The sequence below is a fragment of the Anabas testudineus genome, chromosome 15, assembly GCF_900324465.2.
Source record: "Anabas testudineus chromosome 15, fAnaTes1.2, whole genome shotgun sequence".
In the NCBI taxonomy this organism is placed as follows: domain Eukaryota; kingdom Metazoa; phylum Chordata; class Actinopteri; order Anabantiformes; family Anabantidae; genus Anabas; species Anabas testudineus.
In genome coordinates, this window is record NC_046624.1 from 9,419,898 (window position 1) to 9,437,299 (window position 17,402).

The 17,402-nt window shown below is 38.5% G+C and overlaps 2 protein-coding genes across 3 annotated transcripts; one reads left to right on the forward strand and one right to left on the reverse strand.

Moving 5' to 3' along the window:
* Positions 1–200: 200 nt before the first annotated feature.
* On the forward strand, positions 201–12,458 carry hmgcll1 (3-hydroxymethyl-3-methylglutaryl-CoA lyase-like 1). 2 transcript variants are annotated; one of them, XM_026355898.1, is made up of 9 exons: positions 201–429; positions 1,759–1,836; positions 2,303–2,410; positions 2,814–2,909; positions 3,079–3,227; positions 3,942–4,005; positions 4,306–4,494; positions 11,161–11,286; positions 11,621–12,458. In XM_026355898.1, the coding sequence occupies exons 1-9, from the start codon at positions 334–336 to the stop codon at positions 11,723–11,725; spliced, it is 1,011 nt and encodes a 336-aa protein (XP_026211683.1). In that variant the 5' UTR covers positions 201–333; the 3' UTR covers positions 11,726–12,458. The 2 variants fall into 2 exon arrangements, with proteins under 2 accessions (XP_026211683.1, XP_026211684.1); XM_026355899.1 differs by lacking the exons at positions 201–429; positions 1,759–1,836 and having other exon boundaries at positions 2,312–2,397.
* A 1,165-nt stretch (positions 12,459–13,623) lies between these two features.
* gfral (GDNF family receptor alpha like) lies at positions 13,624–16,694 on the reverse strand. Its single transcript, XM_026354288.1, has 9 exons — positions 16,658–16,694; positions 16,306–16,434; positions 15,757–15,912; positions 15,513–15,572; positions 15,096–15,411; positions 14,201–14,460; positions 14,029–14,109; positions 13,840–13,927; positions 13,624–13,740 (listed from the first exon to the last, which is right to left on the reverse strand). Exons 1-9 carry the CDS (start codon positions 16,692–16,694, stop codon positions 13,671–13,673), a joined length of 1,197 nt encoding a protein of 398 aa, XP_026210073.1. The 3' UTR covers positions 13,624–13,670.
* Between the last annotated feature and the right edge of the window lie 708 nt (positions 16,695–17,402).

Genomic DNA, 17,402 nt, shown 5'->3' on the forward strand with positions numbered 1-17,402 from the left:
AACACTTATCTCCCATGTTGCTCCATTTGCCTCTTTGCTTCACACCATTTCCTCTCTCTCTCTCTCTCACTTGCCTCCCCCCCCCCATCACAGTCTCTGTTTTGATCCCCTCCCTGCCAGGGATGTGGCTGCCATGGCAACTGCTGACTCATCCTCCACCGCCTGCAGCCGTCCTCCAAATCCATCTCCTGATGCAGCAAGGCCGCCATCATCCAGGCTGCATTAGATTACTGATTTATCTGACGCCTCGGGTTGCTCTGTTAGTGGCAGCAGTGTGTGCAGGCTGGTCTCAGGGGGCAAAGAGGGACAGCAGGCTGAATAGCAGCCTTCCGGATGGGTAACGTACCCACTACAGTCAAGCACTGCCTGAGCTATGAGCAATTCATCCAGGACTACCCGTGGCTGAAGCGCTGGCTGCTGGAGGAGAAGGTGGGCGTCGTTTTCCTGATTTCTTGTTTCTAATCTGCTGCACATGCTCTGCCACATGACTCTCTCATGACACAGAGTCTGCACAGCAGCCGGGAACACTGATGCTGTGCGCTGCTTATATAATGATCTCTCCTATTTGTAGGTACTGTATTTAAAAAAAAAAAAAAAGGTGTCTTATTTCTTAATTCTGTTTATTTACTTTTCTGATCCGACTGCATGAGCCTCTAGATTCAAAAACATTTTCTACCCAACAGCAATAACCTCGCTGAAGTCAGTCAAAATAAGAGACGAAGAGCATGTATGTTTGTGTGTGTTAGTCTTTATACCATTTATAATTATAGTGTAGATTTTCACTTTATATTATAGAACAAACTGTGTGAATGATGCACTAACCGGATGGTATTTTAATTTCGTTGTACGTTGTGCACAAAGATATTCTTATTGTGTTTTTTAGGCTGCCTAAACAGCATTATTTAATATTACATAATTACAGCCTTAAATAACTAGCCAATCTTAGCCAGCTGTAGCTAGCTACTAGCGCTATAGCTACATTAGCATTGGCATATGTTGTTGGTTAGATTTATCTGTTTCTACACAATATATTTACTATAATAAATACTACTAAGTATTTAAGTATGTAGAAAACAATAACATGTACATGCCCCTCTGAAATATACTTCTGGTGTGATAGCAAGGTGTTTATAAGTATCTAGCCAGGTAGCTAAATATAGCTAGTTATCTTACAGTAGCTAAGGCTAACTGTTCACACAACTCAGAAAACAATGTAAGGATGTTCAATGTCTAATGACAAGCTAAATGCACTGCTGATTCTTTCGTGGGGATAAAAACAGAGATTCACTAAAAGTAAATACTGCTCTTACATTAAGAGCTAGCCAGTGTTGCCACATGCACCCCGTTTGCTAATCTACTGCTAACGCTAACTAGCTGCTTGTTTAGTTTCTGTGATGCCTGGTGGTCAGTAATCTATTGGAAAAACGAGTGGTTTGTGGTCTGCTTAAGACTTTACTGTGGGAATCCGTTGAGGTTTTACATACAAGGACATTTTCCTTTCTAAGGACACATTAGACCGGAGCAGACAGATGACCTGAAACAGTGAGGAGTTACTCTTACCTTCTTCCCCAGCCTTTGTGTCTGCCACACATCTTGCCAGCCTGCATCCTCATGGCATGATGGGCTCAGTTATGTTGTGGTTCTCAGATTTCATTTTGGCTTTGAGGTAGAAGGTTGTTCATGTTAGAAACAGAGTCTTGTGCTTCAGTGTCGTGTTAATGGTATTCTTTTCCTTATTCTTTATTTTTTTTTTCCCAGACCATTACGCAGCATGAGTATCCAGAATTTGTTAAAATTGTTGAAGTCGGTGCGAGAGACGGACTTCAAAATGAAAAGGTATCCACATTTCATTCCATTCAGAAATCTCATTTATATTTATGTGTGCCCTTGTTTTGTATTACAGTCTATTATTATCCCTGGAAACCCCCATTTTCTGCATCTTTCATACATAAAACAATCCATAACATATGGGTGTACCATAATTGCCGGGAGCAGATGTTTCACATTTTCTTTGAAATCGAATAGGAAAGATGACATGGCTTCTGGCTTACTTTACGCTGCTTAACAGATCACGGCTTTATCTTTTTTTGCATGTCGGTAGTTTAAAAGAGAGTACGGGATTCAAAAATTATTCCATTTACCAAATATCATTGTTTCAAAGGTCTGACTTTTTTAAAGAAGGAGAAGTCAGTACGAGCGAGCAGCATGGCAAAAATAATCTGTCAGGTATCTGCCTGTTGTACCTCCCATCTTGAGTGGAATCGAATCCAGAAAGAGCTGTTTGACTTTCATTGTTCCCCAGGAAATTGTTCCGACAGGGGTGAAAATCCAGCTGATAGACATGCTCTCAGGAACAGGCCTGCCTGTGATTGAGGCCACCAGCTTTGTCTCTTCAAAGTGGGTACCGCAGGTAATAAGTCTTCTTTGTGCACAGTGAAAGCGCGCTGAGTGATTTATTAGGCTCTCTTTCTTGTCTGCATATCTACTGAGGAAAATCAGATCCTTTAGCATCCTTTTTGGACCCACAGATGTTTATGGAAAGGATATTCAAAGTTACTTTTCATATAGTTGCTCTAGCATTCCCTGTCATAAATTGTACTTTTTCCTTCCTGTGTAGTGCAAACGAGAACATGTGCCATGTTTTGTTAATACTGAAACATGTAACGTTAAAGAGTAACTGTGCCCTTTATGTATTGTCTGTGTACTACCAACATAGGAAAACATTTGTGTAGGTTGATGTATTCTCAGGAACATGTTCAGATGATGTTAAAGGTTTATTTTCCTACATCATATGTTTTCCCACCATCATTTAGATGGCAGACCACTCTGATGTGCTTAGAGGACTCTGCAGAGCGCCTCATGTTCAGTACCCTGTTTTGACACCTAACATGCAAGGCTTCCAGGATGCTGTAAGCATTCATTTTAAATTCAGTGTGATGATGTCTGCTACAAATCCTAATTGTTTACCCATGCTTGTCAATTTGAATTAATTGTTGGCGCTGCATACATTTTCGCCAGTTAATTCCTGCACTTACACAAGTGTGACTCCAACAATAATTTTCCTACTCCTGTTTTAAGGTTGCAGCTGGTGCTACTGAAGTGGCGGTGTTTGGATCAGCATCTGAAACCTTCAGCAAAAAAAATATTAACTGCTCAATTGATGAAAGCATGCTGAGGTTTGAGGAAGTCATTAATGCTGCTAAAGAGCAACAAATTCCAGTCCGTGGGTTAGTATTCTGGATATTGTCAGATTAAATGAGTGAAAACATGTCAAACTTTTTATTTACTTTTGATTTTTCAGTTAATATTGCATTAACTTTTACCCCAAATGCAAACAGAACAGTGTTAGTACTTTAGTTTAATGTTTCCATATGCAGAACAAACACACAATTCCAGTTCCATATCAATGTCCAGCTATTTCAACACATTCTCACTCCTCAGTTTCACTATAATGACGCTTCCCACTCGGCATCTCATACCAACACCTAGGGGAACCCTTTGGCACTAGTATTTAAAACACCCAGTACATCACTCCTTGACACCATGGGAATGATGGCAGCTACCTGGTGGACCTCTCATCAGTCATAAACAGTCTGAAGTAGAAACATCACTGTTTGATTGACGTTATGCACAAAGTAGGTTAGCAAAAACAAAACCGGGTTAGTAAAGTATGTCTTAATTGTGATTGAACAGGTAAGCCACTTGGTCATCACCAAAATCTAATTACTTGTTAGTTAACCAAATCTAATGCAAATAATTTTTGTATTTCCTTGAATTATTAGCTAACAACCAACATACCAAGAGGAAAAGACATCTATACAGCAATGTGGTGTTTAAACAACAGGCAGTGCCTAAATGTCCAAGCTTAAGTTTAGTTTTTTGTTAGTACATCAAATGTTACAATGCATAAACACTTTCTCATAAACCATGTCATCTTTCAGATATGTTTCCTGTGCCCTTGGGTGCCCTTATGAGGGACACATTGAACCTTCCAATGTTGCCAAGGTAAGGTTAAACTTGTACGCTTGCCTTTCATGTTTCCTTTTATGTTCACTCATTTTGAGACATTCAGTGAAGAATATCGTAATAAAGGGTCATTTTGAAATTTCATCACGTGTATTAGAGAGAAATAATTAATAATTACATTTTTGTAGATACATACTGCATATTGTAAGCTGTGTACTACAAAATGACAAAAATTATATATATGATAAGTTTTTCATAATCTAACTGTGACAGTAACACTTATTGTCTTTTAATGAGAGCATCTTACTATCTTTTACCATATTTTCATTATTTGTTTAGGTGGCAAAGAGGTTATATGAAATGGGCTGTTATGAGATTTCCCTGGGAGATACCATCGGTGTTGGTACTCCAGGTTCCATGGTGAAGATGCTGCAGAGTGTGATGAAGGAAGTGCCTATTAATGCCTTAGCAGTTCACTGCCATGACACTTATGGACAGGCACTGCCCAACATTCTTACTGCACTTCAGGTAAGCCCTAATAATTCACATCCAGCTATCCCAAAGCTCCCACTTCTAGATTTAATAGTAGGAGTTCTGGAAACATAAGCATTCGTAGATGAAGCATTCAAAATAAAAATATCTCAGTTGATTGTTTTTAGTAGCTCTTCAAACTGATGACATGAACCTCGCTTCATATAATATGATGAACCTGCACTGTTCCACTGATCCACTTTGTACCAGTCAGTACAAAGACATCATTTAAGCTGTTCCCAGTGACTTCATCAATGGTTAAGTGAATGAGGGCAACATTGAAGGTGCTGCGTAAACTCATATTGGGTTAAAACTGTAAAAGTAAATGTGGGAAATTGTTTATTTTACAAAAACTGCAGTAGCTCAGTTTGTAGTGCAGTTGTCTAGACACCCCAGGGTAGCCTAACCCTGTATTAGCGCTGATATGTACTGTCTGGCAGCTGTCCAACCACAATTTACCCAAGGGGGATATATAGGGAAGTATATCAATCAATGAATCCTGTATGATTAATTCAGGTAAAACAAATTCCCTCTGGGATTAATAAAGTTTTTCGAATACTTCAAAATCCTAATAATGGTAGATTCAATTGCTACATACTTTTTAAATAAAACATTAGTGCAACTGCATATTAAAGTTTTTGCCAAACATAGTCTAAACATACAAAAACCGTTTGCTTGAAGCAGAGACTACTCCAAAAGTTCTGGGAAAACGTCAAGGAAGTCGACTAAAAACAACTAAAAGCTCTGAAACCCTGACTGACAACAAAACGTCAAGCATACATTTTGGTGATGTAACGTGGCATGAAAAGGGAGAAATGTTAAAAGGTCTCCGAATGTTTTAAAAAGGAAGATAGGTGTTAATCACAACTCTCACTAAAACCTCTTTCAAGGGGAACAAAATTTGAAAGACACATCCGGATTTTTGTGTGAAGGATATGAAAAGTATTTTATCTTGCAGAGGTCTGCAGAGGGCTTATAAATGCTGGCATTGCTAGAAGAGGAGGCCTCAGAGTTGGAAGTGTAGATTCTCCCCTGCAAGACAGTGATGCATCACCTTGCTGATCCTCACATCCTCTCATGTTAAATTGTTTCACTGCTTTACTCTCTGCTTTCCCACTGTCTTGGCCAGGATCTTTGGGCACCTTCTCCTTCATATGCACATTTTTTTCCCTATGATGAGTTTGAATTTTCAGCGGATAACCAGAGGCCAATTATGGATGGATGCCCAGCCTTTGCATCAATCAATGTAGTTTTTCATGATGACATAAAGAGGAGAAGCCAGATGTGAAAGCAAAGTCGAGGTGGTGATTCTTGTTCCAGGACATCACTCAGCTTACTTAAGTAACTGCCAACATTGTGGAGATCACAAGTCTTTTCTGATGCTTTGAATCATTACTCTTGCTGTGGATGGTCACATGTTAAACTGCATTTTCAAGACACATGTAGAAGTACAGTACATTCAAAGATAGAGAAAGATGGTTTTCTGCATTTTACAAAGAGCAATGAACTAATAGTGTCTGTTTTCTACTGTTCAGGCAAAAGGAAAATTCAGATAGGCTTAGTGATAATTGGCAAATAAGGAATTTCATGGTTTTCTGCATTAATTTGTCATAAAATGTGATTTGATCTTCTTATTAGTCAAAAGTATTAACAAGTATAATGTGCCAAAAATAATAACACAAAAGAATTATGATCTTTCATCTCTTTTTTAAGAACATAAAAACCTCATGGTGCTAGTAGAAAAACTATGTGAACCCTTAAAATAATGAACTCCAAAATCCTAATTGGATTCCGGTATTAACATACCTGGAAGAAAATGGGTGTAGACTAAAGTTAAATAAGCTACTTTGTCTGACAAAAAACACTTGTTTTTAATTTGCTCTGCACAAAAAAAATATGCTGAAATGAAATTCCAAAAGGAATACTTATTATAATAGATGTTTATATATTATAAATCTCTATAATACTGCTGACATTGAGTATGGAGCTGAAGTGTAAAACAGTGTATCACTGTCCAAATGTTTATGAAACTCACTGTAAACCTGAATCTGGCCCAAGCTTTACTGACAGCATGGCAGTTTACAGCATTATGAATGTATCCTCTGTTCTGCGCTTGAGAAGGCACAAAACAAATGTGTAGGTTACAATGGGACACACTGAAAACCGGGAACCATCAGTCAACGAGGAAGAGGGCCATTAAGAAACATGATATAAGCGTCTCTCCAAAGCAAAATGATTCACAAAACTGCCCACTGAAAAAAAATCCCAGAATCTTAATGAACATAAGATATTTCCAAAGGGCCCTCCCATCACACATATTGTAGTGAAGAAAAAAACTTCACTGACTATTACAGTAATATGCTCTGTTTCTACTCATCCCACACAAACATAGTGAGGTTGTGTTTGGAATTCTTGTTAGGGTGTTTTCCCTCGCTTAGCCCATAGCAAAACACCGACATAAATCCAGACATAAAACAGAGGTAATGCAGATATGACTGTATCATTTCTCTGAAGCACATTGTCAGTACAGAGGAGGACGCTCATTGGGGGCTGGGTGGGTCAATAGATGTAAGGGGTTCAGCACAAAGGCTCACCTATTCAGTGTCTTTTGGACAAAGCAACTGAGAGCTAGGTGGATTGAAGGGCCCTGGGGGGCTCCTAACTCATCTGTCGCTTGGCTGCTGAACTCTGTGACAATGCTGTGCTTAAAGGCCAGTGGAAAATGATCCTTTCATTCGCTCGCTGCGGAGCACATGATGAACAGTGCTGCAGCTGCAGACCAACTCTAGAAACTTTGGTAGCTTTCTAATGGACAATAATTTCTAACATGCACAAGATAATTACAGTATGCTTTGTGACTGTTATTTTGTGCACTTTTCTGCATAATTAAATCAGTAATTTACACTGCTCCTACACAATGTCCCAGCAATATAAGAACAAAATACAAACACAAGTATCAAGTACCTTGATGTTGATACTAGCAAATACAAGTGCTAGTTAACGCCCATGTTCTGTACAGTATATAGCGTATTTTGTTTGTTACCAATATTATTTACACTCATAATTAGTTTCCTGTTTGGTTTATTAGTAGTTTTTATGCTAAGTTTCTTTCTCAATCTGTCCTCTACCTAATATGTACTAGAAAAAAAATTACTCCGTTCTTATGTGCAATTTAAAAAGTTTATGAATGAACTTTTAAATTAGATTTATATTATTTTGTAAAAAATGAATAAATGACAGTTTCATAGTTTAAACTACTACCGTACGTTCCAAATTATTTGTAAAAACCTTTAGATATCTTTTTAGGAAGTTAACAGTTGTTTAACACATTTTTACACCAAACAACATGAAGAATATTCAGCTCTATCAGGAAAATATTGTTTGACTTACCCCTTTACTTTCTACATAGTACCATACCAATATTTTTAAATCTAGCTATGATTTTGGAGAGCGGAGTAAGAAAGCACAGAGGGACATTGAAAGTCATATTTAGAATGATTCATCGCAGCTGCCTCGTGGCCACAGCAAATAATAGCAGCCAGGGATATTTAGCCTTCCATTTGCTCACACATAAACAAGATGGAAATGAAAGATTTTGTCATAGTTTTTCATTACTGTGTGCCAGAAGTCCACACCACCAACTGGGAGAGAAATGAATTCCCCCAGTGCTGTCAGCCCTGAGTCACCTCTTTTGTTCCTGATAAAGACATTCCTCAGTCTTTCTTTTCTTTTTTCTTTTTTTTTTCCAGAAGGTCTGGGGGGGCTTTGTTACAAACCTACTCCTGGCAGGTCTCACAATGACAATGTATGTACTTAGATTTCACAGGCTTGGCAAGAAAAATTATTTATTCTTTCTCGCAATTTTGGTGTGTTTTGTACAGCTGCAGCTGGGGAATACAGTATAACCTGTTTGTGCTCTCCATTGTGTCTCTGCATTGTCTGAGCTGTTCCACCATGATGGGCTGTGCAGGCTCAGTGACTGTTTTACTAACAATCAGACTAACATAGAATTAGTTATTACAAAATGTCATTAGTTTCCTATGTCACTACCATTGTCTTGTAGTCCCATTATTTTATATGAAAGACTCACACAATCCAAACAAATAATAAATACAAAATACATTCTGAGTTCAGTTATTAAATTGCAAAATAAATATTGATAATAAATTATATATTTAGCTAACTGTACAGAGCCTTCTACAATACGAATACCAAGTACAGCACAATATGATATTAATCAAAAACTATTTACAATGTTTCATGTTGAGTTAATAATGAGTGTTTCGAATAACGAGTATCAATCATGCGAGTTTTAAAATGCACAGGAATACAACAGGAATGTATTTATGTCCATTTCATCTGGGTCACTCGGGCAAGTTAATTTTACACAATAAATAAAAAAGGAGGACAGCTTAACAATAGAAGGGTTCATGGGTACAACAAAGGTAGAAGTTTTGACTCAGACGTAAAGCCTGGATAAAACATGCACATACTATTCTGTTCCTTTTTTATTGTAAAACAAACAGAATAAGTTATTGATTGTTCTGAACTCATGAAACTCAATAAAGAGGTTAATATGGAGGGGAACGACGGATTTTTACGCTTAAATAAATCACAAAGTAAAAATGTCATTTATTTATTCTTTATATGTTTGTTTTGTCTATCTCCTTGCTGCCCACCAGTACTGTATCTGGACTTTGCGCTCCAGTGGAAAGCTTATTTATGCATTCCTGGAAAGAGGTGATATACTGTGTGTGTCAGCAATGGATCTGGGACAGTTTTCTTTCAGCTTCCCAGTTTATGTAGTGGCTAAAGCATCGCTACTTCATAACCTTCACTGAATACACGCTCTCTCTGTCTCTCTCACTCTGACGCAGTTATAAAACCAAAATGGGAGCATGTCCATCTTCAGCCTCGTCCACTCAGAGTCTAGAATGTCAACAAGCTTATCCAAAATCATGCGTGGTTGAAAATGCACAGTGTCTTTAACCAGGAATGTATTGTTTTTACATAGCCACAGCTCACTGAATATGGCTCTTTAACGTTGCGTGCACATCTGGTTTCTGGGTAGTGTGAAACTAACTGAGCCTTGGCAAGTCGAGCTGCTGACCACCAGTTCCTGCGCGATTAGTGTCCACAGGAGCAGGGCACGCTGGTGAAGGGTTCGTTTTGTTCCTCTCAGAAACAGTATGCTGAGGACCCCCAGCCTTACATGGTTAGCAGCTGAAAGCGAGAGAACTGGCACGCTAGATTGCAACTCTGTGTTTATACTACAAAAAATTCTGCCTAGTACAATATCCTGCTCTGGCTTTAACCAAGGTCTGGAAATCTTGTGCACTGCACACACCGGAGTAGATCTCCTCCTCCTTCTACCCCACCTCCTCCTCTTCCCTTTGCCAACACAAACAGCAATTACGGTTGGCTCAGACAGCCCCTGAAAGAAGTAGGTTTTTGTCTGGAGGGAAAGCAACCAATTAGTAGCATTGTTCAAAAAATCCAATATAGGTTATTTTAATTTAGCTTGCCTGGTCCTGCACCATGGGGTGATAGTCTTCATGACCCAGTGCCACTGGAGAGGATCAACGTGTTCATTTAGTCTCACTGTGGGATCCTCTGACATCTGGCTTTACCACGGAAGCTGGAAAACATCCCTAATATTCTCATGATGATCCCGGGGACATGTGGAAAACATCCTGAGACCATAGTCCTTAATGACAGAAAAACTGAAGTCTGGCTTCATCATTTTTTGGTGTGAAAACAAGGGTTATATTTATACTTCGGTACGCCACTGGACTTTTTATGTACTATGTGCATGCACGGAAATTGAAAAGTATACCTCTACAAATTAGCTTGAGCAGTAAATTATAACAAAAAACTATTTCCTAAGCACCATTTTAGGATGTAGGCTGTCCAACAAAAGCTTTGAAATTCAGAAAAACAACGGAAAAAACACTGTGGCCAGACACTTAATAGCGTAGTCTATAACAAAAGTAATGAAAAAAACTCTTTTCCCCTAAAAGTTTGATTGTAAGCAGCCAATAAACCAAACATGTAACACAGAAAACCCAACTTAAATGTATTTATCTCTTGCAGGTGTTATATCCCGGTGTGCAAAAACCATCAGAAAACAGGAACATTACCTAAGAACATCAGTGCAAAAATTTATGACATGAATACTTGTATCAACTTCACATTTGCATAGTAATGTTACAATTCCTGTATTCTTGGCACAATGTAAGAGGACACTAGCCAAGCTAAGACGAAAATGTCTTCTCAATGTGGCAAGAAAGTGAATCCCCATGGTTAAGGGCAAAGTAGAGCTGTAAAAACATGACTAACCAGGAGAATCAGAAACATATGAAATGTTCTGTTCAGCATTTATAATGCCCTTCTCATATGAACAAGGTCGTGATTATGTGGTGCTGGTGGTTTGAGCTGACAAAGAGGATGACTAAGCCATGCTGTGGGACGTTCTGTGCCCACTCATCTTCATGACATGAAGCCCACAGTTCTCCTAAACAGCTGTAAAACACGACCGCAGCTCTGGCGAGATGCACTGCAGTTGGCAGAACAATCCAACAGAACAAGGACCTTTGTTCCTCAGGCTTTACCTGAGGTGAAGCCCGTGGAGGTGCTGAATGTCTCTGTTGTGTGTCCATGCAGATGGGGATCTGTGTGGTGGATTCGGCTGTAGCTGGCCTGGGTGGTTGCCCATATGCTCCGGGTTCATCTGGCAATGTTTCAACGGAGGATGTTCTTTACATGCTCCATGGCATGGGCATTGAAACAGTATGTATGTCTGCACAGTGCACACAGACAGACCTGCTGTGGTTTATGTCTTTATAACCCCAACACCCAACTCATACAATCTCTCAGAGCTCATTTACATAAACAGATCGTTCTGCAAACATACTGTTCTGTAAATGTTTATTTTACAATTTCAGCGGTTTCACACAACTTTTCAGAAACCCACAGTGTTGCATGCTACATCTCAGGAACAATTTATTTAACAATTCCTACCTCTGCTGGTGAAATATGTTCACTACAGTTCACCTGTTGCACACATCCATTTACAGTCATGAGTAGTCTGTCTTCTACCTGATACTGAACTCATTTTTTACAGGGCGTGAACCTTCCAAAGGTTATAGAGGCCGGTGACTTCATCTGCAGTGCGTTATTTCGCAAGACAAACTCCAAGGTTGCCCAGGCAAGAAGCAGGAACCTGTGATGTTTTTCTGGAAAGAAATATATTTACTTATTTGACTGTATTCCCTTTAAAGTGCTTCCCTCGGTGGTGCTACCCTCAGATGTCTGGCCTGCACTGCTGTGTTTGAAGTGCATAATTTCTTTTAGTTTCAGCTTGAATTTCCACATTTCAATTCAATTCAAAGACCCATCATGCACTGTGTCAGCAAATTGTTGTGTTGTATCCTGGCTGGCTCAGTTTTTGCATTTGGTACAGTGTACACAATAAGAGGTTACTATTGCTTGTATTAACTATATAGTATTTTCAAGCCTGAAATATTTACTTCATTTGTGAAAACATCTCACATTCACCTGGCTCTTCGTTGAATTGCTCAGTGGCCTTATAAATTAACAAGTATTAGAATACAAATCGAATTGCTTGTCTGCCCTGGCTCCTTGCTGACCTAAATGTGTGATCACCACAGGTGTTTCATTTGAATAAACAGGGTAGAGAAGCTGCAAAAGGAAAAAGCTCCTTCCTGCTTTTTAATATCTCCTTATGCACTTTACTTCTCATGTTCTGCTTTTCCTGCCCAGACAGATCTTAGAAAGGTTAAAATAATAGATTAGCAAAAAACATAAACAGTTCAAAAACATTCTCTACAGAGTTTTTGCCAAAGATCACTGAAGAAGTGTCCCTTGATTGTTATTGACAGTTAATTTACTGTAACATTATCTATTTATGCTCACATATACTGTACTGGAAGATAATCAAAATAAAGAACAAATATTCAATACTGTAATGTCTTTTTCTTAGTCCTCACGACTCAGGGTATGTCTATTTTAATTGTTGTTATTTGTATTTATTTGAACTCACCTTTTATTCCCATTATAAATCAGTATAATGACAAAGCCAGTGTGAAACTCAACAGGAATCTTGGAACAAACCGGAACAGAAAACATTTGCATAAAAAATTGGATAATTACCCAAAATGGGTCATCTTCACAATATATGAAAATAATTAGGCATTAGAGGGTTTTGGTGTCCTGTAAGAAACCAGACAAACCATTTATTTAAAGCTGTGAGTCTGCTGTGTTTCCAGAACATTATTCTGTGGGAGGAAAATGAAAGTCAACCAAGCAAAGGTCAGCGTGTCTGAAACCCTCACTTTCATAGACCAGAAATCAAAGACGGCCTTTGAGAAAGGTGATTTACTAAGATGAAGAAAACTATGATCATCGAGAGCACAATCCTCCCCCACCCCCTCCACCTTCCCTGCAGCTCTTCCTCTGCTGCATCTACATCCTTCATGGCTGATTCAACATTTACCACTGTGGCCTCACAGCGGGAATGTTCTGACTTTCAACCAACGGGGGTCTTCTGTCTGCAGTTAGTCTGTGTTTACATGTGGCTGTGTGCTTACTTACTGTACTCCGTGTCCATGCGAGCTTCTTCTGGTGCAGCTTCCTTCCATAGTCCGCACAATATTGTAAACACACAATAGCCATGAAGCCTATCAAGCTTCATATTGTTGTAATTGTCTTTTTTTTTTTTTTTGCCAGCGCCTAGAACGCCAATAAACTCTCAACACAAAAGGACAAATGATGACATAAAGGAATCTTAGTGTCAGTGTAAAGTCACTTTAATCTAAATCTGAATATTTGTCATTTACATCAACGAACAAAAGGTTTTTTTGTGAGTCAAGAAAAAGTCCTGCTGTTCACACATCACCTTCTCTACAAATCACTATAACAGACTGATAATTTAGGGAGCTGTACAAAAGGTGAATAAAATAATGTTATATCTCACAATGCTGCTACACAGAGGTATGTATGGATATACATTTTGATCAACATAAGCATCAACAGATTAGGTAATAAATAAATTTAAAACTGATCATTTTGAGCAATCACTTAAAATCCTTTGTAGTTAAAAAGGAACAAAATGATTGGTGTGATTTTGATGACACATACTTCATAGATAAACATCAGAGAATAACAACACTGCTGCTTTTATGCACAGGCTGAAATTTGGTTTTATCTGTTCCTCTGAACATCCTACAGGAGCAAATAAAGAAATTAATAATTCATATGGTTTATTAGCATCAGATCCAAAATGTATCATGTTTTGCACAAATTTATTGTTGATGTACTTACCATATTTTACTGACAACAGCAAGAGGCATTAATATAACGACTCCAGCCAGTAGCACGGTTGCAAAAGCATACATTAGATAATCTGAAACTGAAATAATATTGAAAACCGCATTGATATCATGGAATTAATTTTAATAAAAACTAAACAGTATAGCCTGCTAAATTGAAATTATAATTTAAATAATTTACCAGCTGGCCATGTTTGACTTTTCTCAGATGTATTGATTTCTGGGGGTTTAGAAGGTCCACTGTTGCGTTTCCAAGCTGTCTCTAAAATACACACACACACACAAACATGTTCAAGCGTTTCAATTGATTTTATCATTAAAACAACTGTCTTGTAATCCCAGCGCCTACTCACTGAAGTGTGATCTGTTATGAAGTACATCATGAATCCGGTTGCACGTCAGTAGATCATTGCTGTGCAATCCTTTGCATGAACAAGGATAGTGAAGTGCTGTGCCCAGACTGGCTAAGAAGGCTTTTTCACATTCAGGATCTGCACCAAGGATGAATGCGGGATCCATCAGGGTCAAACAGTCAGTATTGACGAGCTCACTGTCGCTGCACTTTGCTTCTTCGAAGCTCCAGCACTTGTCTTGGAAAGTTTTTAGCCGGTCTCTGGTGAATCAGAGGAAATGTGTTTCAGGTGCAGTTGCCCTATGTTTTGTTGGGTGTTTAGAAAAACTATATCCTGTGGTAAACAGTTGTTTTAATGATAATTACATCTCTGTTGTTAGATTTATATTAAGTAGCTAATACGCTCTGCAAAATGCGTTGTTAATGTGTCACAGCATTAGATGTTTTTAAAATTATTTCCTGTCGACATTTCATCTTAATTACCTTCAAATTGTAGATGTTCCCTAGAAACATGCTCGCTGAGACAACCCCATGTCATACTAAGTGGCTCTGTGGCCTTTCTCATGTACAGTATGTGAAAGGTACAGCAGACTGTCCAATATGCACACATGACGGTTTCATTAGGCTAAAACCTAAACACAGATTTATTACTGATGGTCCAAATTAATGCACAAATGTCACCAAGTTACCACTTTACAATTCATAGTAAGCTTCTCTGTAAGGAGCATGTGAATTAGAATTCACATAAACAAAAATTATAAATCTGTTTTTAATGCTTTTATAATAAACTTGAAATGAATCTCTGCTCACTTTAGCTTTTTATGGCATGCAGTCATCGCTCGTGAAGTACTACAGGAGTGTAAAATGTATTGTAGAGAGACAAAATGAGAACACACCTGCAGTTGGAGTCCTTCACACACTGCTTAACTGTCTCCTGGCAGAGCTGGGTCTCGTCTCCACACATACCATTCTGCAGAGTAGTTTTCATATCCAGACAGCTCTGATCTGAAGCCTCACATTCACACATGACCAACATTTCTGCGACGTTGTGCGGCATGCTGCCATAGAACTGCTGAGTTACTTGCTGACAGTGGTCCCGGTTGCACTGATCTCCCATACATGCCTGAAGAACCGGTGCTAGGTATCTGTTGCAAACTGTATCACTGACACAAACTGTAATCTGGTTTAAGCAAGATCCAGCGCCATCGTATGCTATGAAGAGAAGTGGAGTGGGGGAGTTTTGCAGACATATCACATTTGCATGGCTTGAATTTTGGATCTACACATTACCAAACAACAAAAAAAATAATTACCATAGCTTTTTAAACTGCTTGACTGCCAGTCAACCATTGTGCTCCTCTTCTGTTGAGTTGCTGTACAAATAAAATGTAACATGATGAGCTTTCCTGCCTATTAAATCCTGAAATCGTTTGGTCATAACACTCATTCTGCCACACAATAGTGTTCATTCATCATATAAATCATACTGCCTTTGGTAAACAAAAGTGTAATTTCAGCTCTAAATGATTATCACAGAGACTACTGAGAATACTGCACCTGGCTTTCTGTGGCATTGTGTGGCCAGCGCTTGTATGGAGCCACAGAGCTCCTCCTGCCAGTCACATACGCACCCTTGCAATGAAGGAAATTGGTTGAGCACGGACTGGATGGTCATGTTACACACCTCGGAGCCTTTTATTTGGCACCCTTCATCTTGTATAGCACAAACACAGGAAGGAGGCAGAAAAACAGGATTTTACACAAGCGAGCCACATCTTGTTTGTGCAGCTAACTGGACGTGCCTGCTGTTCCAAAGGCTGTTTGTATGCAGATATAAGTAGGCAAAATCTAATTTACCACACTCTAATGTCAAAGTAAAAACAAATGTTAAGTTTTTATTATCTATTTAATAATTTATACATTTTGCTTCAGGTTATTGCCCCAGTTATTACATTTAAGCTGTATTCCCAAGAAGTTCAATTCAATTAAATAGCTTCATGGCCTGAGCTTCCTGAGGAAAACGCAATCATTTCTTTTATAACGGAACTAGAAAACAGCATGGTCCAATCACTTGCAGCAGGAACGATGAATTAGAAATATTTTTACCGGCACAGATGTCACTGTAAAGTGCTTGTTCACTCTTGCATAGATGTGACATGCAGGTGTCCACAGAAGCCAAACAGTCAGAAAGTGCAGATGAAATATTGATGCTGGATAATTGAGGAATAACAATGCCTGAAATGCATGAACATTACAAAAATGTATTTATCTATGAAGCAGGTTTTATAAGAATCTTTGCATCGACATATCATGTCTTTATTTTTAGTCTTAAACCTTTATAGAAAAGGAGACAAGGAACATTCGGTTCTATTCAATATTATATAGTATAATATATTCAGTAATTCAGCTTTACTGTTAAACATCTGTTACACTATAGCAACAATAGGCTCAGACTCACCAAACACGACAGCAACTTCCAGATGTATCAGATGCATGATGGCTGTTGTGAAGCTGCGAGCTGTGAGGCAACCGATGCTCTCCTGCAGTTGATCTGACCCCCTCGCTGGTGTCAGCGTACTTATGCCGGGCTACACCGCCCACAGTCAACAGGATGTAACACATTTAATGGAGGCTGCACCTTTCACAGTGCACTGAAGTGACACATGCCGTTCAAGATGAAAACAGACGTGAAAGAACAATGAAAACAAACCTCTTGCTCTGATGGTGGTAGCACTTGTCTTTTGTGCTTGGACAACGTATTGAAGGGTCTTATTTTTAGTCATCTCAAAGGGTTTTGCTGTTTTATCATTGGGTCTGTTTACTTTTCAAATTTAAATAAAAAAAAGCGATGCAAACCTCTGATGTACAAAACAAAACAACATATAACTACTTCTATTATAAAAGAACTTGAAGTGATGACGTTTGCAGTTCCTTTTGTTTGTTTGTTTGTTAGTTTTTTTTTTTTTGTTTTTTACTTATTGTCTTAGTTCCCATACTCATTAGAAGCTCTGAAAACCAAAATTGTGCTCAGCATCAAATACAGAGTAGCAGGTAGTCTAATAGTTAAGGTAAATATAGAAATGCTTTCAATTAAATTTATTTTCATTACTGATAAATTTACCTAACAAGTCCTCGTCCAACGAGGACTTGTTAGGTAAATTTAACGAATTTACTTACTTACTCGTTGGACTTAGGTAAAGTCC

Coding starts and splice junctions, on each gene's coding strand:
- hmgcll1 (XM_026355898.1), top strand. CDS start 334: ATGGGTAACGTACCCACTACAGTCAAGCACTGCCTGAGCTATGAGCAA. Junction 2,910..3,078: donor TGCAAGGCTTCCAGGATGCT/GTAAGCATTCAT, acceptor TCCTGTTTTAAG/GTTGCAGCTGGTGCTACTGA. Junction 3,228..3,941: donor CAACAAATTCCAGTCCGTGG/GTTAGTATTCTG, acceptor GTCATCTTTCAG/ATATGTTTCCTGTGCCCTTG.
- gfral (XM_026354288.1), bottom strand. CDS start 16,694: ATGCATCTGATACATCTGGAAGTTGCTGTCGTGTTTG. Junction 15,573..15,756: donor ACAATGCCACAGAAAGCCAG/GTGCAGTATTCT, acceptor TTATTTGTACAG/CAACTCAACAGAAGAGGAGC. Junction 15,412..15,512: donor AAGCAGTTTAAAAAGCTATG/GTAATTATTTTT, acceptor TTCTCTTCATAG/CATACGATGGCGCTGGATCT.